At 26.6% G+C, this 25,861-nt stretch overlaps 2 protein-coding genes across 8 annotated transcripts; both read left to right on the plus strand.

The window, feature by feature from the left end:
• Positions 1-10,796: 10,796 nt before the first annotated feature.
• Positions 10,797-18,261, plus strand: LOC135924557 (uncharacterized). 4 transcript variants are annotated; one of them, XM_065459624.1, is made up of 5 exons: positions 10,797-10,966; positions 11,546-11,744; positions 11,861-12,012; positions 15,700-15,852; positions 17,510-18,261. In XM_065459624.1, the coding sequence occupies exons 2-5, from the start codon at positions 11,599-11,601 to the stop codon at positions 17,755-17,757; spliced, it is 699 nt and encodes a 232-aa protein (XP_065315696.1). In that variant the 5' UTR covers positions 10,797-10,966; positions 11,546-11,598; the 3' UTR covers positions 17,758-18,261. The 4 variants fall into 4 exon arrangements, with proteins under 4 accessions (XP_065315696.1, XP_065315695.1, XP_065315693.1 ...); XM_065459623.1 differs by lacking the exon at positions 17,510-18,261 and adding an exon at positions 16,540-17,033 and having other exon boundaries at positions 11,455-11,744; XM_065459621.1 differs by lacking the exon at positions 17,510-18,261 and adding an exon at positions 16,540-17,033.
• Positions 18,262-23,335: 5,074 nt separating this feature from the next.
• Positions 23,336-25,765, plus strand: LOC135924918 (uncharacterized). Of its 4 annotated transcripts, XM_065460048.1 has the most exons (7): positions 23,336-23,419; positions 23,466-23,617; positions 23,658-23,704; positions 23,742-23,860; positions 23,900-24,039; positions 24,076-24,254; positions 25,417-25,765. In XM_065460048.1, exons 1-6 carry the CDS (start codon positions 23,365-23,367, stop codon positions 24,175-24,177), a joined length of 615 nt encoding a protein of 204 aa, XP_065316120.1. In that variant the 5' UTR covers positions 23,336-23,364; the 3' UTR covers positions 24,178-24,254; positions 25,417-25,765. The 4 variants fall into 4 exon arrangements, with proteins under 4 accessions (XP_065316120.1, XP_065316117.1, XP_065316119.1 ...); XM_065460045.1 differs by having other exon boundaries at positions 23,900-24,254; XM_065460047.1 differs by having other exon boundaries at positions 23,900-24,217.
• Positions 25,766-25,861: the final 96 nt, after the last annotated feature.

A 25,861-nucleotide genomic window follows, 5' to 3' on the forward strand; every position in this document is an offset into this window, starting at 1 on the left:
TGTTCATTCTATGAGCAAAATCTTTAGACTTCTTAACATTTTTCTGGATGATTGAGTTGGCCGTTTTTAAAAATCGGCTCAAAACGAGCCGTTTACAACATTAAATACAACATTATTATAAACAAAAATCTGGGAAAAAATTAGTAAAAATTAGTAACTTTCCAAAATAACGACTATAATTCATAATTTTTATAAAAAAAGTGAAGAAAAATCAAAATTCGCTTTAATTTTTATTTTAAAAACTAATATAATTGAAATAGATTTTCTTGCCACTTATCCTAGAATAAATAATTTCAGTGTATTACAACTATAAAATGAAACCTAATATAATAATGATTCTATTATTATAGCTTGACTTGTTATTATATTATTTGGGACAATAAAAATAAATATGGATAGGAATTTGGGTTATGTAAATATTAATCTAGAACTATGAAATTAAACTTTTACAATTTTTTAAATGTAAATTGGTAAGTGTCATATGATTAATTGTATTGAGGAAGGATATGAGCCCCAAGGCTGAGCTGATTTTTCGGCTTGTGCTCCAAGGTTAAGCCGATTAATTTTTCTTGAGCTCCAAGGTTGAGCCATTATTTTGTTTTGAGCTCCAAGATTGAGCCGAATTTTTCGTCTTGAGTTCCAAGATTGAGCCAATTCCTTTGGCTAACGCTCCAAGGATTAGTTGACTCTTCGACTATATACTCGAGTAAGCCGTTTTGAAGTCGGCTGGAGTGTAGCGATTTTGCATCACTACCCCAGAGTCATATTACATCGTGATGGGCTCCATTGATTATAAATCGTATTGTTGTTATTATGTGCATGGTATTAATCTAACAATCTATGTTTGATTTTTTATATCTCTGAGTATTTGCCCTGGGATAGGGGTAGTTAGTGGGGGAGAGTGGGGGGCTATTAGGTGTTTTCCCAATAAATTTTATTGGAGAGATTTTAAGTCCACTTATTGTAGCATTGGCTGACTTATTAGATTTTATAAAATAATTTTGGGTTCTATTTTTTTAAAATAAAATTGCTTTGTTTCTAAAATTTTGAATTGTCTGTTATTTTGAAAAGTTATTCACTTTTACTTTCCTTTCAAATGCTTCTTTATAGTAATATATTGTATACATTTTTGGGTTAGAGGGGAGGGGGTGTAGAGGGATTAGCTGAAAATGATATTTATGAGAACAAGCTTATTTTCTAAGGGGCGTAGAGTTTATTCTTGCCCCCTGGTTAAGCCTATGCCCTGGGATATGAAGTATGGCATATGTTAAAGGAGTATATTGAGACAGAGCAAATCTCAATAAACAAACGGCCATATTTTGGAAGATTTTTATGAAAGATTTTTTATTTGGGTTATTGTCTTTAGGTTACTCTTCTATTTCGAACATTGGCGTTTCAGTTATAGCTTCTAATGCCAATTTTGATTTTTACTATCTATTTTTATAGAACTACTTATTTAGTTAAACCCTATTTGAGGTTCTCCAATGTTACTCGCTTCAACCTGGATTCTTTCCAAGGCCAGTGCAAGTGTTATCATCCTATTAATTTTTAATATATCAAAATTTACAACTAGATAAGAGGTTCAGAGGTCATTATCAAAAGCGGCAATTTATTACTTAATCTTATGTCTTTAGCAGCTTCCTCAAAATTAAGATACCAAATCAAAGTTTTAATTCGTTGACCAAACTGGAGAACAAACTATTCTTGCTTTAGACTGCATCCGTCAAAACAAAAGTTATCAATAAAAAAATAGGTATATTTTGCTTTTTAAATAAATTTTTTAACATATCTTTGTATATGAAGACATCCCATTTTTACCAAGAAATATTTGCATAAATATGATAATTTATACCTAATACCACAACAAATAGAAATAATATTTGTTACATCGCCAGTTTGATATTTTGAATGACAAATTTATATTATTCCATGATATATCAATACATTTATATAACGTATTTGATTAAATATAGTGTCTACATGACATGATTTTACTGGATGCAAACCAACCTTAAAAACCTACAAACTCCCTTAAAAAAAATTTAAAAGCCATCGGCGACGGAATTATTTCACCTTTATAAATTTTAAAAAGAATAACTTAAATTATTAATACTCTACTACCAGCTATTAAAATATTGTGAATGTAGAATTATTTTTTAGAATAAGAATTTAATTACTAACCCCTCATTTACAATGAATGCATTATTCGATTATATTGTTTGGCATGAATATGTGTCTGTTGAGAATGTCTAACCCCTTTAAAGCTTTATTTGGAAAATAATATCTATGATTGTAATGCAATAGGTTGATGTTTAGCAATAACAGTGTATTATAATAGGTCAATAATAATGGTATTAATTTTTGTGGCAATAAATATTGCTCTATTATATCTAAAAATTTAATAAATACCCCCCCCCCCCCCCAAATAAATTTATCTTATCCCTAGCACCCCTCCCCCCACCCTCCTCAAAGGAAATTAGATGCAAACTGTTTCTACCCCCCCCCCCCCCTTCCCCCCGTTTATATAGTCGCTGATTAGATATATATTTTTTTAATTGCATATATATTTATATACTTTAGTGACTTGCAGGTTAGACATGAGAAACTTCATTCACTGGCGTGATGAAAGACCCACATGTTAAATCAGTAATGTACACGAAATTTTTTTAAATAAATTTTTTGGCCCGGCACTGCCGAGTTTTATATTTTTAGTCCTAGTCTGGATTTTTTATAAAAAAAAATTGCCCGAATTTCTTTTTAAAAAAGGTATGGAAATTTTTTCTACTGCCTTGGTTTGGAAAAAAATTATAATATACTTATTCGGCATTTTACGGATCGTTTTTCAGCGAATATGAAATCCATATACAATAACCTTTCAAATTATTTAATCTCTCCATTTGTCGTAGGAGTGAGTTTGAATCGTCATATATTCAATTCAACTGGTAGATAGTAAATTCCTTATTTCCTGTTCCTCTTGTAATATAATATAGTCTTTTATATAAGTATCAGTTATTTTGGGCGCTCTTCCTGGCATTATGTAATTGCCTGAATTTGGGACAAAGAAAATGAGAGATAAAATTATATCTAAAATAAATTTTTCCCTTAATTAGAATATTTTATTGAGTGTCTTTGTTGCTTTTAATTTGATTGAATATCATATTAAATAATAAAAATTGAATAATTAATTTAAATAATATTTTACTAAACATTTTAAAGGGATCGAATAAAATGGAAATAGGAAATATGTTAAGTAAATGAATGATATATTGTTACACAATTTTAAAATATATTTTATTTATTTTTAATTTTTATAGATGATAATGGGTTAATGATGCTTACTACCAACTGAATGTATGGAAATATTCTAAATACCAACCTAATTTGCTAAATACCGACCAAAATTTATTAAAATGTAATAAGATCATTATTATTTAATATATTAATACGGAATTACGTGGTCGAGTCCAGCCTCCTATATATTATCCCCACAAGGATGGAACCACCAAGTTAGAAGAAGAAAAAAAACATGATCATTCCCGGGATTCGAACCTGGGATAAGTAAACCAAGCTCTTGCCTACTAGGCCATAGAGGCTTTCCAAAAATCACGATTTTTCAAATATATATTATAAATATATTTGGTAGTGCCTATCCAAATGAAAAATGAACAAAATTCAAATTTGATAGATGGTACCTTAAGGTACCAAGCACCATTAACCATAATAATGGCGTTTTAAAATATTCGCCCGGGTATTTAAAATTTTTTTTTAGATTCGGACCGGGTGTATTTTAAAAAAATATGGCCTACCCCCTGTACCTGAGCCGGACTTAGGACTGGGCCTGCAGGTCTCTGATTAACATATATAATTGAATTATTTTTATAGAGAATATGAATAAATTCCTCATTTATATTATATTTTAAAATAAGGTCACATAATATTACCGTTGTTATCTATAAAAATTAATATAAATATGAATTAAAAAAAAATTCCATAAACTTTCATTTATTTTTTGAATAGACTTAATTCACCCCGCTATAAATTATTTTCCATAGTTTGATATATAGATCTGGAATCCACTCCGATATCGAAGGTGTCCATTAATATTTAAAAACATTAAATTTGACAAATTATTTACTCTTAAATTCGCTCGATTATATATTATGATCAAATTCATAAGATGAGAGTACTTTTAACACTTGACAGGTATCCACACAGTTAATAAATTTTAAAAATTTTCATTATATCTTCATCCATCAAGTCCTATCAATCTTTTCATATTCAGTTTTAGTAACATTCTTTTTATTTGTTTCTCGTCAAATCGTGAATCTAGGTTCTTAGGCCAAATTAAGAATATATCGGAAATTTTTTTCCAAAATAAATAAACAATATTAAATTTTATTCAAGTCATTTTACCCCAATTTTTAAAGGTATCCTTTAGACCGGGCTACATGATCCTTTCTAAAGAAATTACAAATTGGTGTATTTTTAATCTTAGTGGTTTTGAATTTTTTTAAAATGGTATATTTTAAAATTAAAATAATTTCATTTCTGTATCGAGCGCATCCATAAATATTAACATATAATATTGATATTATTATGATTCTATACATTCCCCTAATATATTATACAGATGTTCCTCAAGATCCAAGCATTATAATTTATTTATTTTTCCAGTTATTTATTTCGGATATAGAGAGTAATAATATATCCTATAAAATAACTTATAATATTATACAGGCGTTCCCCAAGATAAGTCAAACATTATAGTTTCTGTATCAAACCAGCCAGTTCAAGCTAAGTATAATTAATAAAATAAACTATGATCTATCTCCCTTTGGGAAAAACAGGATTTAAACTATAAAAATAAAGTTATTTGGCTTTTTTAGGAGAGGGCATATACCTCTCCTTGATCAGAACTCTGTAAGCTCCCTAGATCGAAAATGCTAAAATCCCCTTCATCTGATGACTAAAATATAAAATGATTCAATTGTGAAATAGATGCTTACTATATATGTTGACTAAGTGGGTGCCTACTCCCTCACCCTCGAGATTCAATGACACAATTGAATTATTTTCCCACACCCGTGTTAGAGAGCCCTCCCTTTGGCAAGCAGATTCATTAGAAAAAAATTATCTTTGAGCAAGTGAAGATTTGCATTACGAAAATAAAAGGCTAAGCGAGAGATTGTAAATGGATTTGAGTTTCATTGTTCCCACAAACTGAAATTTAAACTTCAATAACTTTTTTTTGATGACTTTATGAATAATAAGTGTCTTTGTTTTTATAAATGCATTTTTATGATAACTAAAATTGTGAACTTTGTACAAAAAGAAAATCAAATATTTTGTCTAATTTTATTAACTTAATTTTTCTTTTCTTTTTCAAATTTAATTTTAAAATAAAAAAGATTTTTTTTTAAAAAATGACTCGCGTTTTTTACAACAAAAATATATATCCGGAAAGGAGTTTATTCATATTGGCCAAAAAAATTATAATCATTAACAGATGGGACATATTTTTCTCTTCCATTTTTGCATCCCAAATTGTGTTTCTTATTTTTTTCTTGAGAAGTGAAATTCAAACGACTTTTAAGTATGTATAACTTTGATAATAAAATAATGTCTTTGTCCTCTAAGACAATTTTGTGTTCTTTATACTTAATAACCGGGATATTTTAATTCATTGATATTAGTGATTAAAATATAAATTTTTTATTTATCATTTTAGAGAGATAACCTCTTAGAACAGATCTGCACGACCCGGTTCGAAAGCCCTGGGTTAAAATTTCGGAACGGACCGGGCAACTTACGGAAATTAAAAAAAAATATTCATGCAGTTTAGGCTGGGCCCTTCAGATCTTTAACCCAGATCATAAGGATGCTCCTTGGGAAAATTAATTAAGAAAGGTCTATATATTAATTTTTAGAAAATATTTGCTTTTTATTGGAATTTTACATTGTTTTAAGTTGCTTTACTAGATCAATGGAAGGTCTATTTCGCTGTTATGCTTAGTCTACATGTCTAAGTTGTTCTGTTAAATCATTTAAATTATTTAGATTACGATGAAATTAAAATTTTAACATTTATATTAGAGTCTATTATATTAAAATTTAAAAAAAAAATGAAATAATTAATATTAAAACGTAATAAAGTCTTCTACTCAGAACAAGTCATTACGATGGCCATTCATCCATAGCTATTACAAATTCCTATTCATGGTTCCATATAGCAATGCAAATAAACCCAACCCACATTTTTAATTGTCCGAGTTAAATGTTTTTTTCTTAAACAAATTTTCTTTTATAAACGCTATATTTTTTTATAAAATAATTTTACAAATAGTGATTTATTTTAAAATTAGTTTTTAATACCTTAGTCCCTGTTTCACTACATTAATTACGAAATTAGATAACTAATTAATACGCTTGTCCGAGGGGTTTAAACGAAATTCGCCTTTATTAGATAAATTGATAGTGTTTTTAATGGAAACACCCCTTATTTCTCAAGTAGTCTAGCTTATTTAATTTAGAAAAGATCAAGAAGTGATAGAGATAAAGAAGACAACTAAAATTTATTAACTAAGGACATATTTCGGGGTTTCCACTCTACCTTTCAAATGCTAGTGATGATACCGTGACACCAATAAATAAACTCAAATGTATTCATTTAAAATAATGTACAAAGAACATATTGTTTCGAAATGTAGTCCTCAAAAATTCATAACTAATATTAGTTATGAAATTTAGATAGGACGTTAAATATTAATGGAAAAATTTGTTACCTTAATTCATAAATAATTTAGTCAAGTTAGGACGAGGTGTGATAAAACATTTTTTTAAAATTATGAAATAAATTTTTTTAAAATTTGGATACAATTGTAGGTATATATCTTAAAGTCAATTGAATCTTTAATATAATATTTCAAGAATTTGGTGATTTGAAATATTTTCCTTTTATAAAATTGTTACGTTTTATAATTGTCTTGATGTACATGATCTATTCTCTCAGGCTGTAAAGTTTTTAAAGCAGAATAATGTTCTCTACTTCTTTTTTTTAGCCTGTTGTTTCAGTTTGTCCAAATACAAATTATATAATATCACTATGTATAGTAATATGATTATTTTTCCTGATACCAGAAATATTTTGAATAATTATCATAAAATTTAAGCTTTCGAAGTCTCTCTAGATATTCAACAGCTACTCTATTTTATTCATCATCCATATTGCCCCACATAGTTCCTCCATTTTTGGGTTCGCGTAGCTACGAATTAATAGAAAAATTGGATGAAAATAATGTCAAAAATCATCCCATAGATTACCAAATCGATAAGAAGAAAAATATATTCTTTACCAAAGTCCACAAAACAGGTAGTTCAAACATTCAAAACCTGTTAATGAGATACGGCTTAACCCATGGGTATCATTTCATTTTTCCCGACGCGAATTCGATGTACATTGACTCAAAAGTTTTGAAACAAAATAGTCAAGCAAATATAAAATCCCCTTATATGATATGTCATCATTTAGAAGACACTTCAGAATTAAAATCGATACCAATTAGGCAAGATAAGAACCTCCTTTGGATATCAATTGTTAGGGACCCCGTTAAGGTCTATGAATCGAATTACAATTATTATAACGCTATATTTTACTCAGGCCTTAGGATGGATGAATTTATGATAAATCCAATGAAACTATGGATGCAAACTTTTTTATTCCCCTCCAAGACTAAAAAGAAGGAAAATAAAGGAGGAAAGATGTTTGAAAGAATATTGAGGAACCCTATGATGTACGATTTTGGGTTCAGATTCTCTCTCGATGATATAAACAGTAATAATTGTTTCCATAATGATTTAATTCTATCAATTATTTTAATATTGTTCTGTGTTATATATATAGTAGAGATCTACAAATCAGACCCGAACCGGAAACAAGGCGCTAATATTCTTTATTCTTAGAATTTTTTTTAACAATAAAAAAAAATATTAACTTTTTCTATAAATAAATTCGGGTCGTGTGGATAAAAATTTTTATTTTTCTTCGGGTTGGGTTTTTCGGGGTAAATAAAATAAATTGTTTTGGATTGGGTCGTTTCGGAAAAGTTTTTTAAAAATTTTTTAGGCTAAACCGGGCTTGGGAAATTAGGTCCGATGTAGATCACTAATATATAGTATGTGTTACTAGCAAGACAATGTATATTGACTGATTATTATCGAAGTCAATCTGGGTAATTTTATTAATTTAAAATAACTCAATAATTCAAGACCAGTATTAATAAAAGTTACTTCTGTAAAGGCTGTAGTTACTAATTATATTCTTTCTAAAATAACTTGTTAATTGATATAGTTAAATTTCAAAAGTGACTAGATTTTTAATATATTTTTTTTATTTTACAAAATTTTAATCAAAGGACTGTAATGAAAATACAATTTAATTAGGGAAGTAATTGCATTGCAAAAAAATATCATAATATGGCATAAATTTGCGCAGAAAATAAATAAATAAATATATTTTTCATAAAAATTTGAGCTCAATAAATTTTTATTTAATTTTTCACAATAAACAATTTCCAGGGCTTTTTTTTTATCCCAAAATAAGTTCCCTAAACGTTCCAGAGGAGCGCATTGTATAAATGAGACATTATATTATAAACAGTAATTTAGAATTTTGATCATCATTATAAAGATAATAAATTAAATACCAGCTGCTATTTTTAGATAGTTTTGTAGATTGCTATTTGACGGTACCACTAAGTTTGCATATTATATAAGTGTTATCAAACATTCTATTTAATCTCATTAGATATAATCTGATTTGATGAATTTCGAAAATATTTTAATCGTATTTACAACTTAATAGTATTTTTAGACAAGTAATTTAAATAATTATATATTATTTGGTTAATAGACACCGTTCATTTCTTCTAATTTATAAGTTTGAATTTATATGCGCAGTTATAATTGAAAAATTGTCGCTTTGTTTTAATGATAAAAAAATATATGTATCTCTTCTGCACATTAATTAAATCATAATTAGTGACAAAATTTTCAAAACAAAGGTTTAAACCGATCCGATCCTGAGTCTAAATTGGTTCCTATCTCAAAAATATATTTAAAATTATAAAATATACTATATAATATACTTTTAAATATTTTATAAGTTTTAATGAATATTTGCAATCATTTTTAGACAAAAGCCTAAAGGAAGATGTGACCCATTTTAAGTCTCTCCAGTCATTAGAAAAATTGTATCGATCAGTGACGAGGGCTAAGACAAAAGAAGTGATCAAACAATACGATCTTATCTTAGTTGCCGAGTTTATGGAAGAAAGCGTCGTTCTGCTTAAACACTTACTAAACTACTATAATAAACCCGAAACGGTGATAGGTTTTCACAAATCAAAACTTAAAAATAACCTAAATTTAAAAATCGATCATTTTCCTTCTTACGACGAATGGGTGTTTTTCCCTCAAAACGTTAGAAAACCAAGTGAAAAATTTGAATTCATATTACCGATGAAGGCCAGAAAACCTTACAGAAATTATCAAGAACGAGCCGAACAAAACGAGGCGTCTAAAAATGGCATTCAATCCTATAAAAACGAACTGGGGACAGATATATCCGAATGGAATAAAGGGGATGTATTGTTATACGGCGAAGCCAAGCATCGACTGTTCGATAAGATCGAAAGTTTTGGAATCCTCAAAATGAGGCGTGAGGTCGAAAAATTGAAACTAAGAACACGACAATGGATGGAGATTTGCGTGGAGAACGTTTTTGATAGGGAAAGCTACGAAGATGATAACGCTAAAAAAGTGGATAATAAAAATAACAAGTCTGTGTTAGGCACTAATAATGACACGGTTTTCTATCCACCCTGGTCTGTCCAAGTATGGGGATATAAGTTGAAGAACGTGTACTTGAATTCAAACTACGAAAAGAGACGATACCTAGTGGATATTTTGGGATTGGCTGAAGATAAAGTAAATCGATACTTGGTTAAGGATGAAAGTTTTTATCACGATATGCGTGAAAGGATTCGATATTATTGTCAAAATCTCGTGAAAAGTGAGATCGCGTTTACAGATTATCTCAAATTAATTTAGATTCATAAATTCAAATAAGTAAAAGTTGTACGTAGTTAATTATATACCTTTTTAAGATATTTATTTTTCCGGTTATTACTAAAAAAATATAATTATAACTTTTATCTTTTCACACCTTTAAGATATTGTAAATAAGTTATTTATTTTGTAATTATAAATGATTCATCTTTTGTTAAATAAATTTAAAAAAATCAATATATTATAACTATCTCTTTGGAGATTATATTTTTGTATCTATAAATTTTGTTATAGAATGATATAATTGATTACAAAAATTAAATATTTAATTTACATAAATATTAGTTCCATTTTTACTTATTTTATGTTTTAACCATAAATCGAGGATATAATTATTAGATTATTTACCTTTTGTTGTTATTATGTTCTTATTCGACAAAATGTTGCAATAATAAACAAACATGATTCTTAACCCCCCCCCCCCCCCTACATTACCTGATTGTTACAGGTAACAAAACAATAAAAAAAAAAAATAATTTTTTTTCTTAAAAAAATAAATAAATATCGTCTGTATTGTTAGAATATACCTCGCGTAAAATATGTATATTTTTTTTTATTGATATTTTATTTTATTTTATTTTATTTTTTTAAATAAAAAATATAATAAAAATTATTATTTTACCTTTTTGTGTGCCTAATCACATTTTTAAAATTAAAAAAAAAATCACATTTTAAAAAATTTTTTTTTTTTTATCTACCAATGAGGAAAATTCAATTAGATTATCAATTTCAATTCCACTATGCACGCCTTGCCTAGAAAACTCAGCCCAAGGGCATAATTATTCTAAAATATAAAATTGATTTAAAGAAAATATGTTCTTATTCTTAATCTTACATTAAAGTATAGTATACTTATATTAATTATATATATATATATATATACATATATTAATTATATATATATCAGAGGCGTAGAAGTACCTTTTGCAAAACTCAGCCCAGATTAAAAAAAAATTTTTTTTAGCCCGGCTTGGCTCGTATTTTTTTCGGCCCGGCCGGGTTTTATATTTTCAAGCCCTGCCCGGATTTTTTTTTAAAAATATATTATTTTTAATTTTAAGATAATAATGGCGATTTGAAATATTCTGGCAGGTCTCTGTGATATCTATATATAATATGATAAATAAATATTTATGTGTTAAGGGTTTTCTAAAAAAATGATCGAGAAAAGAACGAAAGTCATAAAATTAAAGATATTAAACATAATTTAACTAAAATATAATTTTCGAAGTTTTTTTAAATTATATAGTTACAAAATTTAAAACATAAAACGAAAATCATTTAATGATTTAAATTCTAAATATCATGAATTAAATTAACAACTTTCAGATGCATGTTGTTCATTTTCAATCTTCGTTATTCAAAAGACAAAATATTTTTCACATTTTACCAAAATCAAATATTATTCTTAAACAAATAGGGGAAAGGATAAACTAATTACTTACTAAAAATAACAAGACATTACCAAAAAAAATGCCACCCCACGATCATCACAACCAACAAATTCGTGAGCGGAAATTGAGTCCGGCTTTCAAAATCGCCATAGTATTCTCCCTCGTGGCGATGATTTGTATAGTCATATCATTCGCCAGCCCTAATTGGTTACAACATGACTCCAGGTTTAGTCAAAATTATTTTTCATAAATTTATGAAATTCTTATTTTACCCAATTAGTATTTAATCGATTATTATAATCAGGGGAGTATTTATGGTTTTATAATTTATCTATCTTTAGGTTCAGCCAATATCAAATGAAGAACTTGGGTCTTTGGGAAGTATGCTTCAAAGGATTTCGTCACCCGCATCAAACGTTCGATAAAGTCTACAATGGTTGCTGGTGGGTCTTCTCGCGTTATTACGACGAATTGCTCGATTACATAGAGAAAGGTTATTTATGAAATGATAGTAGATTATAACCGTAAACCCTTAATTTTTGACAAGTGTTTGCAAGAGATCAAAAAAAAAGGAATTCAAAGTGCTATTCATTTTTATTACTTTAAATACGAGATTTTTTGGTATTATAAACGGGCAAACTCAAATGCGAGGGTTTGAAAATGTAGTAAACTATATAATATATAAAATAAATATGGAATAAAGAAGAACATAGAATCATGTTTAATTTTTTTGAATATTTTTTATTCAAGAACACTATCCCCAAATTGACATTTTTTCGTTAACTTGGTCAAGCCAAATAACGTTTATATACTACGATTAGCGATTCATTAATGAAAATGTATATGGATAAGACTCAGCTGTATAACCATTTTGTCGTTTGCACGTAGACTAATTCTCCTATTCATCATTATATTAATGCAGATTAATATCATTGAATCAACGTGCAATAAAATGGCTTAACTGCTGAATAGTATATAAGTACACATTTAAATGTACTAATGACCAATCTAGTAGTTTATCCACATCATAGGTTTAGCTTTAATTAGAGATTTGAAACGGATGGAATAAAAAAAATAAACTATGAGTGGGTTAGAGAATGAAAGATATTATCAACGGGTAGGTCTATTAGCTCAAAATATTTTGGGAGATGGGTAGGGTGATCTACATCTAATCAAATTACTTTTTAACAATGAATGACGGTTCCAACCTAGTTTTTTTCCAAATTAGGGGATGACAAAGCTATTAAGAATGACTTATAAAATTTTCAAACAATGATACCTTTTATAGACGAGGAGAAACAAAATGGAGAGAAAAAATTACAATCTCCAAATTATCTAAAATTTACTAAAATATCCACTTTGTTCGGCAAACGTAAAAGCCTTAAAGAGAAATTTTTGTTGATCAATAAAAAAATTTGCTCAACTTAAGCCGCTCATACATTTTATGAAACCCCTTAAATGGGGCTTTTGATACTACCTCGGGTTTGCCTATGGTTTAGAGCTATATTTTGAGCAGAAAAATTAACGCCTAAACCTAACTTTAAGGCATCCGCGATAAGAATCTTATTTGTTTTATTGCGTAACAATGTATAATGTGTAATAGACTGTAATTATTGTTCACATGTTATGATCTATATGTAACATACCTTACCCGATTATGACCGAATATATTTTTTTTAAAAAACAATAGTCTTTGAATCATTTATCGATAAATATGTAATAGAGAGTTGATGTATGTTTTTTTTTCAAAAAAAAGAATATAAATATTATGTGATAAAGGTGTTTTGATTATTGTATCAAAGTTTGCATATTAAAAATATTCAAGCCCAGCCCTACCCAGTTTAATACTAAGGTTGCCTAGCCCGGCCTGATTTTTAAATACAAGGCGTAAACCAAAATATATATTGCTAGCCCAACACCAAAATAAAAACTATTTACAATCTTGGGGTGGTTAAATTAAAAAACCCTATATTCTATGGATTATCACTTCTAATGTAATATCGTCATAACTCATCAAATATATAATATATATACACAGAAAGAATTTTTGGTAATTAAAGGAGTTTTTGTCATCCCTACCTCTATCCTTTCCTTTTCAACATTTCTAGATCGTATTAATATTATCGGACCAAGAGACGAGCTGTTTAACAATTCTAGACACGCCTCTCCCCTACCTAATTAATATGTCACTATTTATATTAATAAAAATTGTATATCAAGTGGAAAAAATTTTATCAACTAATTTTTTTAATATTATCCCCCAAATTGAATCTTTTTCAAATGTCCCATTAAATATGTTGGGAATATTATTATGTATTATATATAATATTTTATTTTTATTGCGCATAATTTTACAAAATTCATCTGCACCTATTATTGTAATAAAAGCAAAATTATATATATGTTTTTTCCCCTCCAGGTCAAAATTTAATATAATTATTAATATTTACCTCGCAATTTTGCACTTTATGTTTTTTTTTAAAAATGATTATTTACATTGACATTATAAATTATTTCCACGATCTTGCGAAGATAGAGAATATTTTTTTATAACTTTTTTTTGCGTGGATATAAAAATGAACCATTGTTTATTAAAAGAAAAAATATGGAACTAAGAATCCAATTCTATTTTTTATTTTGGCCTGGTGAGGAAGATGACACTGATTGTATATATCAACATAATCATGGCCAATTATTATGATTTATACTACCCTTATTTTAAAATTAAAAATATATTAAAGATAACGCGATAATTTTTTCAGACAATATCTTGTATTACTTTGAATAATATTTCTTAGGAAACCTTAAGATTTGAATAAAATATTGTAAGAAGCGAGATTATTATATTTTTAGCCGTTTAAGCCAATTTTTAACAGTCTAAAAAATCGGTTAAACCAAATTTTTAGCCTAAAACTATCACTTTAGCCTCGGGGATTTTCCTGAATATATAGTAGCTCAAATTTGAAAGAAACTAATATAAATTAAAACGGCATAATATTAGCATATTTTCAATAAAATTGAATTATTCTAAAAAATAAAATTATACTTTGTGCTATCTTGGTAAACGTAAAGCGAGTTAATATTATTTAAATTATATAATCGATCGATTCTATTAATTTTTTTTGTTTTAAGCTTTGACTTTTCTTCCTTATTGCACAAACATTTTATTACAGGAATTAAATGTTTTAAATTTAAAATTGATATATATTCTAATATAAATACAATACTTAATAATTATCTAATCAAACGCTTTTGTTATTAATTAATTAATATACGTGAACACACTTACTTGGGGGGGGGGGAGAAAGGGCAAAAGGGTTTCCAAATACAAACATAAGTTTAATTTGAGCAGGACTAAAAAAATTTATGTATATTTTGAACAAAACATAACAGCATATTTGTTTAATATATTTATTATTCATAATTTTTTTAAAAAAATCTAAAGGATAATCACTTATTTAGTTTTATTAACATTTATAAATTTCATACAATATTCGTCTAAATTTTCAAAATTTCTATATAATACAATATATATTTTAATGTAAAATATTATTTTTTAAAGTTTAAATTGGGTTTTCGATCGAAATATTTCCTAAATTTCTATTATCGATTAAAAACTCTACTCCATTGATAGAATTCGGAATTATGGATAAAGCCCTGGCCCGGAATTCTTAGAATTTGGTTATTTTGAATAATTTTGCAAATTGTTTTCAAAATAAAACTGAAAATACGAGCAATAAATTGATTTTTGCGACTGAATAATTAACAATTTACAATTTATTTTCTTAGAGATCTGCTTGGTTCGATTTTTTTTTAAAGTTATAAACCCCCTGCCCGATTTTTAAAATCTTACCATTTTTCAGTCTGATCCCGAACCCTGTTTGCAGGTCTAGATAAAATTTTTGCTCATAATCATAATTTTTCCTATTATATGGTGTAATAACTTCGCCTGAAGTTTTAGGAAGATAGTTAATTAATTTAGTATAAAAGAGTGGTAAGGGGGTTAGGTAATGTATATCTTCAATGAATGATAAAAAACTTCTTTAAAAGTCTTTTTTTTCAATCTCTTAACCTTCTTTAAACTTGACAAATCACAATATGAATAATTAAATATAAATTCCTATTCTAAATTAAATTATTTTTTTAATAACTTTCATTACTTTTTCAAAATATTTGACAGGATTTTTCATAGCGGTCCAAGTGTTCATGAGCCTTGGGTTTCTCCTATTTTTCATATCCATGGCCATGTTAATCCCGGTTTTCCTACGTTTATTCGACATCGATACTGAAATCAGTGTTACGCTAGTTATGTCAGGAATCATGCTGATATCATGTAAGTTCTAATATAGTTTTTTTTTATTTCCCCTCCTTTGTACGATATTTTATTATACAGTTTTTATGCCATAATTGACAATGGAATCCATTGTGGATTCAGATTCTCTTAATTCTGATAACAATTACAGTGCGCCATTTTTAAATTTCGAACATCTGATTTGAGTTTCAGTATGCAAGTTTTTGCCGTTAACTTTTGGACTACATTTAATTTATCTATATTTTTTAAACTAGATTTTTCAATTATACAAAAAATTTAATGGCGAAAATTGTCTAAACATTTGCAGAAAGTTACTCTAGTATATCCGCTGGAATACATTTCCAATCAAATCAGACTTTCCAAATTTAAAAATTTATGATAAAATTGCCATAAAGTTCACCTTAATTTATAAGCGGCTCAATTATTACCAAAATTCATATGTGATGGACTATAATATAAAATAGGCTTATGTGCTCTAATAGCTTACTGCTGGTAGATATTGATATTTTTACCCACAATAATTAATAGAACTCAGTATTATGATAACCATAAATTTTAAGCAATTAAATCTAAAACAAAAACGTGTAATCAATGAAAGAAAAACATATTATTTATTACTATTCCGGGTAATTTACATTGTGATAATAATTAAACCCATTAAAAATTTTAACTTTCACACTATGTTAACTTAAATAATGCCAAAAAAAGCATGTAGTAATTTTATCGGTCTCATGATATTCTCCATCCACGGAGACGATAGAGACTGGATGATAGACGCCCAATGGCTCGTTTATTCTTGGGCATTTTACATTGGTTGGATAGCTCTAGTGACTCAATCGATAGCCGGATTTATGTTTTTTTCAGAAGCGAGATATCAAAATTCTCGGAGAAACAAAGAATTAGCCCAACACGTTAACCTTGCAATGTCTAAACAATATTATCCTTACGATTCCCACCCTCGTGGAAAGAATGAAGATGGTTCATATATCAATCATGGCTCCTCTTATAATAATAACAATAATAGCCGGATAAGTTCTATATATCAAAATCAGCAAAGGATGCCGTATGTTTAATAAAAAAGATTGAAAATTAGTGCCTCTTGTCGACACAAATCTTATTTATTTATGTATAACTCATGTATACTATTTCTTTCAGTATTTATTATAGCATATCTTTTCAAATGAGCATTTATATCCTTTAAAATTTACCCAAATATCATATTGGTTCCTTCAAAGAACAATGATACCAAAAATTGATATTTTTTTTAATCTCTGCTATTTCATTTGTATATTTATATGTACTACTTTTTTATTTTATAATAAAAATATGTAAATTTGATGTGTTATAAATTAAAATGTAATTATAAAATTATGCTGCTGTAAATGAATATGTAATATGATCAAACTCCCATAAACATCATATTATCTATCGGTTACAATTTCATCATATGCTATATCTAACTCCGAGCCACATATTACCAGTCCCATTGTAAACATCAAAATAAAATGGGGAAAGACTGCTTATTTTCTATTTTTACATCATCAATTTTTTTAGAGAGATATAAATAGGATATGTAAATATAACGATTTCACATTTTATAATTTCTTTATTATCTAATCTCCCCTATTTTTTTTCTTTCTAAATTTATTTATATTTTATCCAAAAAAAAAATTTAAAGTCTTTTGCCATTTTATGGGATTGGTAATTTTTGGTTTTCGCGGCAAGGATTCGGATTGGATGCCTCATTGGAAGTGGAATTATTATTCATGGTCTTTCGGTTTCGGAGTCGTGGGTGCCTTATTACAGCTGACCTCCGCCATCTTATTCTTGGTAGACTGTACGGGCCGTAAAAAATTTATATTTGAGCGTAAAAAGGAAGATATTCAATTCGATTTGGCTAGGAAAATTCAAGGTAGCGGAGTTTAAATCAATCAATATTTATTGGTTTAATTCCCCACAAATTTACATCAATTTTTTTTTTAAAAATACAAGAGTCAAATTTATAAATTTAAAACAATTATCATTTTTTGTTTTTTAAAAATTATATAATATTTGAAATTAGTTTTTTATTAATTTTTTTTTAAAAAAATTATTAACTACTATTCTTATTATCACATTTTTTTTTTGTCATGAATTTAATCATAAATTATTCCTTTATCTTATAAATAAATTTTTTTTAAATTCAAATATTTGTCAAATTTGATTGGACCATTTTAGCCCAGTCCTTTTCGATAATCTTACATATATATATGTTCTCATTTATATTGAATTATTTTGTAAGTACACGAAAAATCAAAATGACACAACTTCGATAAACATTCCAAAAACAAACATATAATTATTTTTTCTTTCCAATTTCGTTATCTTATATTAATTAAAAATTTTTTATATGAATTGTTTGTACAAAAATGTAAAAATGTTTTTTACTGTGATCGCTCCATTTTATAAAATATCTCATTTTTTTTTCAACATTTAAGAATAATTTTAATTGTATATAATACTATATAAAATTTTTTTTATACAATATATAGACGATGAATAAATTTATTACTATACATCTTTATCAGTTAAGGAAGAAAACGTTGTTAAATGATGTTCGGACACAAAAAGATTTTCCTTAAGATCAGTTTGGCAAACTAAAGCGCATGATTATTTATTACTGGGGGGAAAACAGAAAAGTTTCTGCTTTCCATTAGTCACAAAGCTATTCTTAACTGTAAAAAAAAACAAAAATAGGATTTCAATAGAAAAAAAGTTTTCGTTTTTCACATTTTTCTAATCTTTTTTTAGTTTCCAGTTCAATTTCTATAATTCCAGATTCTACACAGGGCAGCATATTCATTTTTTAAGGGGCAACGCGTCTACATTTACCCCATTATCTCCAACAATCTTTTTGTTATATCTCCATTAATGAACTTTCTAGAAGTCTGCAATGGGCGGGTTCTAGCCAACAAGCCTGCCCACTCGTCGTTTTCAAAAATTTTTAACCGGCCCACCCGTCTAAAAATTTTGTTTAGCTCGCTTGCCCATCCGCCAGAGTTGTTAAACCCTACTTTTAAAAGTAGCGCGCTACCGCTATAGCTATCTGCCAAAAAAGTAGCTCGCTATTAGCTACTCTTTTTTTAAAGTAGCTTTGGCTATTTTTAAATTTGTTTTATTTTTTGCTTAATTGCATAGTATATAATACATAAAATCATCATTTATAAATATTTAAATATAGTTAGTTTTGATTATAAAAAAAATATGTAAAAAGACTATAATTTATGATATATAAAAATAACTATTTATGGTAATATTTTTATTTATTTTTTTGCATTTTAATAATAAAATCATTTCTATACTATCATTCCCAAGTCTAGAGCGACGATCAGAAAGTATGAGTTTCGCTTCGCCTTACTAAATATCTCTCAACACTAGCACTTGAGCGCAAGGCAGTATTTAATTTTATATACATATTGTTAATATAAGGAAAATTATCAAAATACTCATTTGTATTTTAGATTTAAGTAACGCGTTTAGGGGTTTTCTATTATATTAGTATCCTTTATTTCAAAAAATATCAATAAAAGTCGTTTATGGTTCTAACTAGAGCATCTTTGTCTGCTATCTCAATCAGTGTCTGGCGACAAAAAATTGTTGTACCAGGGGATAGAGTTTTAAATGATGGATTATCAAATGACATTGGTTGAACTGTATCAATATAAAATTGATAATATTGGCATGTGCAATATTATTAATCAATTTAGCTTAAATTGAATTGGTCTTTTCTCTCCTCTACCAAAATTATTAAGTTGTTTATCTATCTCTAATTGTTGGCATGAACATTCTTACAAAATAAAAATACTATTAGAAATATAAAAATGACAATTACCTTTGCTTTTGAAATTATAGCTACTAGATTTATTTGAGGATGTATATTTTTATAGTTTGGACAAATAAATTTGTAGTTACCTTTTGTTTTAAAATTAATTTAAAAATATGTCCAAATTTTGAAAATGAGAATTTGTATTATTGTTATCAAGAACATTTTCTTCCAGGGCACCTTCCATTCTATTAATTATAATAGAAATGACTCACTTTATCGATTTGGATAGCCATTTGCGATGACATTTTAAATAATTTAAACCAGATGATTTAGGTTTATAAAATTGAAAATATAACTTACAAATTGAAAATATTAATTATGTTATTATATTTATATTTTCATGTTTATAGTTAAATATTTATAAAAATATCTAAGTAGCACGCTAAAAAAAATAAATAATTGGGAAATTAATAGCGACAGCTACCAAAAAAAGATAGCGCGCTACTTGTAGCGAGTAACAACTCTGCCGCCCGCTCAATGTTTAAAATATTTTAGAAAGTCTATTAGGAGAATGGACGTACTAAAACCTCGCCCATTGCACCAGAATCTACCCCTGAAAGACAAATCGGGGCAAATTTCTTATAAACTTCTCATCTCATTTACATAGACTGCACATTGCTATAACTGTAAAAAAAACCCAAAAAGAAAATGAGTTAAAAAATTACTTTTTTCATTAATTGATTCTACATAAATCCAAAATAAAAAAGTTTGAGCTTTCTATATTTTTTAGGTCTTGTTTGAGAGATAGATCAAATTATAATTATTTTTTCTAGGAATCAATTATTATAACTATTAAAATTAAAATATGTTTTCAATAAAAATGATTTAGCCTTCTATATTTTCATTTTTCAGTCCTAGAATGATGGATTCAAAGAAATTTGTTTTATTCTTCTTAGGAATTGAATCTATACATGTGGATAATGACCGAATGTGTTTCAAGTAATTCTCAGTTTTGTTCTTATGAAATGTCTCAAGTATATAATCATTCATCTATGATTTTTAGGATGGCATAGCCTCCCTTGATGAGGAGGTTTTCTGATCAAACGGATTGTTATAAAATAGGTGCAATTTGTCCCTGGTTGCTTTATTCATTAAACCTAAACCAAGCTTTGATCCTACACTGTTAACTCAAATCATATTTGCAATTTATTTTTGGCTCCTTCAATATTGTTGAATCTGCTCGCTTATGATTCGCTAAATAATCCCAAAAATTATTTACAATCATATTAAATTTTAATAATTTTGATAACAGTTCTAATTTTTCTTTCACTTTTATCCAGGGAGATATTTTTTTATTTCGATTTGACCAAAATATTGGCTATGTTCCCAAAATTTTCTAGCAATTTATTTCTTTTGGTAAAAATTTATTACTCGGATTTTAATCAATTTTAATTATGTTTAATATATTTTTTTTCGTACATCCCAAAATCATTCTTTTAATTTTACAGATCATTAAGATAATTAGCATGTAGAGGCCATAATTTGTAAACGTTTAGCAATTTCTGAAATATTCTAATTTTTTGATAATTGTAAAACGCAGAATAAAAACCGGTTTCGCCTAACAGATGCGACACATAGTAAAATAAAGATAAAAAAGTTTTAGCCTTTTTGTCTTTTCTAGGTTTTCATTCTCAGCAGAGTTATACATTATCTTAAAATAAAAAAAACTTCAAAGATGGAGATATTTGAAAATCGTAAAATTAAAAGATTTTTCATTTTAAAAATATTTTGAGCAATGATCTTTTAAGATCGAGATCTTTGAAGATAGTAAAATTTAACGGTAATGGTATTGAAGGATCTAAATCTAAGATTTTTTAAATATATTTGATCAGCGATCTTGAAAGATCTTCATATTATAATTATTTTTATAATATTTTTTTGTAGTAAATGGGTTAGTAAGCATGTTAAATTAAAATAATAATTTAATGAAGATATACCATAAAAAAGTTACAATTGTCATAATTGTTATTTTTTAACTTTTTTGAACACAAATGGTTAAAAATTTATATTATTAAAAAAAATGTTAAATTAAAATTTCAATGAAGATGTAATGTACCACACAAAAGTGATAATTGTCATAATCGTTATTTATTAACTTTTCTGTTTTGACTCAAATGGGTTAAAAGTTATATTATTAACATGAAAAATTAAAAATATCAATGTAGATGTATCATAGAGAAGAGAAGTGATAATTGTTATAAACATAATTATTTAACTTTTTTTGAAGCAAATGGATAAAAATATATATTATAAACATATTAAATAAATTTCAAAAAGCATTTTTTTAAAAATAAATTGGTTAAAATTTATATTATTAACATGAGTTAAAATTCCAATGAAGATGTACCATATGACCTCATCGATTTTATGACATTTTGCGCAGAAGGAATGAATACATTTTCCATAAAAGTATCTTATATCCAGGGTTTATATAAGCGGGGGGGGGGCGTGTGTAGGAACAGTTTGCAGAGGGGTAGGCGTCTTTAAGGATGGGAGGGGGGTTGATAAATTAATTGGGGGTTATCTATTAAATTTTTAGATGAAATAGGGCAAAATATATTGCTGTAAAAATTAATACCTTTATTATACACCTATTATAATACAATGATATAAATCATCGACCAAATCTATATACTGTAGACAATCATAGATATTATTTCATATATAAAGCTTTCTGCTATCTTTTTAAATATAATTTAAAAAAGGAAATTCTCAGAAAACTCATATTCATGTCAAACAATATGCTATAATATTACATTCATTTTAAATGAGGGGATTTTTAATTGAATTAATAATATAGATAATTGTTAGTGGAGCTAAAATAATTTAGTTATTCTTTTTAAAATTTATGAAAGGAGTACCATTGTAGTTAAAAAAGTGTGATTAATAATGTGGAAACATCGCCGGTAAATTATTTTAGGGGGTGGGTTTATGTTTTTGAGGGGTGTTGCATCCACTGAAAATCCTGTCATGTAGACGCTGCTTATATCGAAGATATTCTTATTTAAAAAAAAGATAAGCGCCCTATATCTTTTGAAAATTTAATCTTATACTTTCCGTATCCAGGACAATTATTATATAAAGAATACACATCTGGATTTTTAGGACCTGTGCACAACTCTGTGATATTGAAAAGGGACTCATTGTTATTATCATTTAAAATTTAAAAAAAATAATATTTGAACTAAATATTTGAAGTATATGGGAGAATAAATATATAATTTATTAGATGGATAATTTATTACAAAAATCATGGTAATTGAACTTCAAAAAATATTTTGTGTTCTCGTTTCTTTATTTACATTACTTTATATAAAATATAAAATCAATCATTAAATGTTAACCATTTTGGTTAGTCGCTCGCAGTGTTGATAAATAAATATAACAAATTTTTGATTTAACGGATATCTTTATAATGTAAGATAAATGAAATAAAAATCAGTCCATAAATATTAGGTTACTTTAAGGATAAGTTAAGATATTTTTTTATATTATATATTTTTTATTATTATTTTTTTTTAAAACATGAAAAATCAACAATATTATATTATAGTGGTTACTAATTTGCATGACAATAGTAATCAATTAAATTTTCTCATGACAATATTTTGAAATTTCTTTAACATTTTAGTGATTGAAGTGACATCAATTTAAAATTTTATTCTATAATGTCTTATAAAATTTACCAAACTAAAGATGCATTCATAATTTTTGAACCAGAAAGTTAAATTAAACACGAGAATCTTTGTATATATTACATTATATTTAGCAGTTCAAAAATTAAGGGATTTACATATAATTGGCAATTCTATTGATCCATATGTCCCCCAAAAAATTAAGAGAAAAAAGAAATCCAATAACTCATCTAAAATTTTTGTTCCTGTTTGCTTATTTCGTGAACAGGCAGAATTACTAGATAAAGTATATATTTTTTTATAATATTTAACAAATAATGATTTAGAGATTTAAAGATACAATAACCATTATTGAATACCCTAGCCCTCAAAAGTTTCTATAATTTATTAACTGTAAAACTATTTTATAGGAGAAATGAAAAGTCATTATTTCAAAACTTGCAATGTAAAGTTTTTGAAGATCTTTGGCTAAAAAATTTATATATTACACCAGGATTAAAATTTGGAACAGATTTTTTAGGATACTTAGGTAAAATTTAAACATAACATATTTTTAAAATTGATATAGGTGATCCTGAATTCTATCATTCATCATTTATAATATTGTGCTATCAAAATATAAAGAATACACTTGAAAATGATATCCAAAACATTTTATGTTTAGAATCAATACTTGATTTTATTATATTAGCAAGATTAGCCACTTCAGTAAAAAAGATGTTTATATTAGCTTATGAAAAACAGAAGGTTGACAATGAATATCAAGATGCCAATTTAAAAACAAATATGGAAGAAATTGATCAAAACATGACAAAATATTTGTGCTTTGAATGGATCAATATTTAAAATGATCTGTTAGGGTTAAAATGATTAAGAAATGGAAAAAGTAATCTTGTTAAAAGATTACGATCATAAGATTAAAGGTTAATGATTGTATAAACTTATTGATTAGATTGCTTTTATTATATTAAATTTTTTTAAGGGATTTTTAATCAGTAATTATTAATGCAGTAAATTAACATCGTTGCCTTTTAAGAAAAAGGAATGCCTCATTACTTGTTTCAATTTTTTGAAATATGGTAACATAAAATTTTTACTTAATATATTCTAAAATTATATTTTTTCTAAAATTTTATAATAATTTATGCCAAGTTTTAAATTCAGATCAAATACCAATATTCTTCATTTATATTTTATTTATTACGTTTTAAATTTTTAATTTATTTTATAAAAATATGTAATAGTACCTATTTCTTCAGATGATTTAACTCTTCCCTGTCCCCAGTATGAAGCATTTTTTACATAAATAAAGAAAATTAAGGGCACTGTAAATTACACTGCAATTCAAATATTTTAACATCAATATTCATGAGCTTAAATTTGAAAAACATGAAATAAAAATTTGAATTCTGATAAAGTAAAAAAAAATTTGATGAGGTTCTAAATAAAGATTCTTGTGAAGGAGATCTAATAAGATTTTTTGAAAATAATAATCATTCTTTAAATATTTTTAAAAATTCCCCCAATTTGAATTTTTATTTATTAAATATGATACAATACTCCCATCCCATAAGCACCAGTGAACATGCATTTAGCATAAGAGCTCTTGTTTTTATGGTCAAAATTTTGAAGATCAATTGTAAAAAATGAATACAAGAGGAACTTATAATATCTTATTTTTATTGTCTATTTGGGAAAAATATATAAAAAGAAAATTTATATATATTATTTAGTATTTTCTAATTAACAAATAACGTGTTCCTTTTTTCACAATGTAATGAGTAAAGGGTAATATGTTCTTTTTCTTTAAAACATAATGAGTTTCTATAGTAACATTTACAGCACTAGTAACTATTGAATAGATATGAAATATTCTACTAAAAACATTTTCAAATCTTTATTTTTTGATTTTATGAACTGGTAGGGTTGTTCAATTACTAAACCAACTTTAGCTGATGATTTGAGCTATATTTCCACTATAAAATTTGAGATTTATGAAATGGTTGTTAAAATGATTAATTTATAGTAACATTTTTATTTCCAATAGTTTTTACATAGTACATATATTTGTATTTAATAATGAAGGTATGGTAAGATTAGTTTAATGAATGAAATAGCCATAAAAGACCGATATTTAATAATGGTAAAGCATGTTTGATTATGATCACTTTAACTACTTATATCAACTTGGGATGCCACATTTTGTCAAATCTTGCAGACACTTGAGTTAAAATACCAAAGAAAATAGATGAATGTGATAATCAATGATTTAATATGGAATATTTAAGTTTAAATGTTAAAAACAAAAATTGTATTTTATTAATGATTTAATAAAGTGAATTTTGCAAACTTTACTCCATCTATTGTTAAAAAATGTAAAAAAAAACATTAAACAATTTTATAAGTGACACCTTTTTATGGGTGTTACGAAGATTTATTACAAGGGAAATCATTTCAAAAATAAATAAAAATGATACAAAAATTATGTGTAAAATCGATATTGACTACATTTTTAAAAAATATTGGCCAG

The sequence above is a fragment of the Gordionus sp. m RMFG-2023 genome, chromosome 2 (assembly GCF_954871325.1).
Source record: "Gordionus sp. m RMFG-2023 chromosome 2, tfGorSpeb1-WG-v2, whole genome shotgun sequence".
NCBI classification, from domain to species: Eukaryota; Metazoa; Nematomorpha; class Gordioida; order Chordodea; family Parachordodidae; genus Gordionus; species Gordionus sp. m RMFG-2023.

What these genes read in the sequence shown, in the direction of transcription:
- LOC135924918 (XM_065460045.1), top strand. Translation starts at nt 23,365, where the DNA reads ATGTCTTATAAAATTTACCAAACTAAAGATGCATTCATAATTTTTGAA. An exon ending in GAATACCCTAGCCCTCAAAA is followed by an intron (nt 23,705 to 23,741) that starts GTTTCTATAATT and finishes ACTATTTTATAG; the next exon opens with GAGAAATGAAAAGTCATTAT. An exon ending in AGATTTTTTAGGATACTTAG is followed by an intron (nt 23,861 to 23,899) that starts GTAAAATTTAAA and finishes AAATTGATATAG; the next exon opens with GTGATCCTGAATTCTATCAT.
- LOC135924557 (XM_065459623.1), top strand. Translation starts at nt 11,599, where the DNA reads ATGCCACCCCACGATCATCACAACCAACAAATTCGTGAGCGGAAATTG. An exon ending in TGGTTACAACATGACTCCAG is followed by an intron (nt 11,745 to 11,860) that starts GTTTAGTCAAAA and finishes ATCTATCTTTAG; the next exon opens with GTTCAGCCAATATCAAATGA. An exon ending in AGGAATCATGCTGATATCAT is followed by an intron (nt 15,853 to 16,539) that starts GTAAGTTCTAAT and finishes TGCCAAAAAAAG; the next exon opens with CATGTAGTAATTTTATCGGT.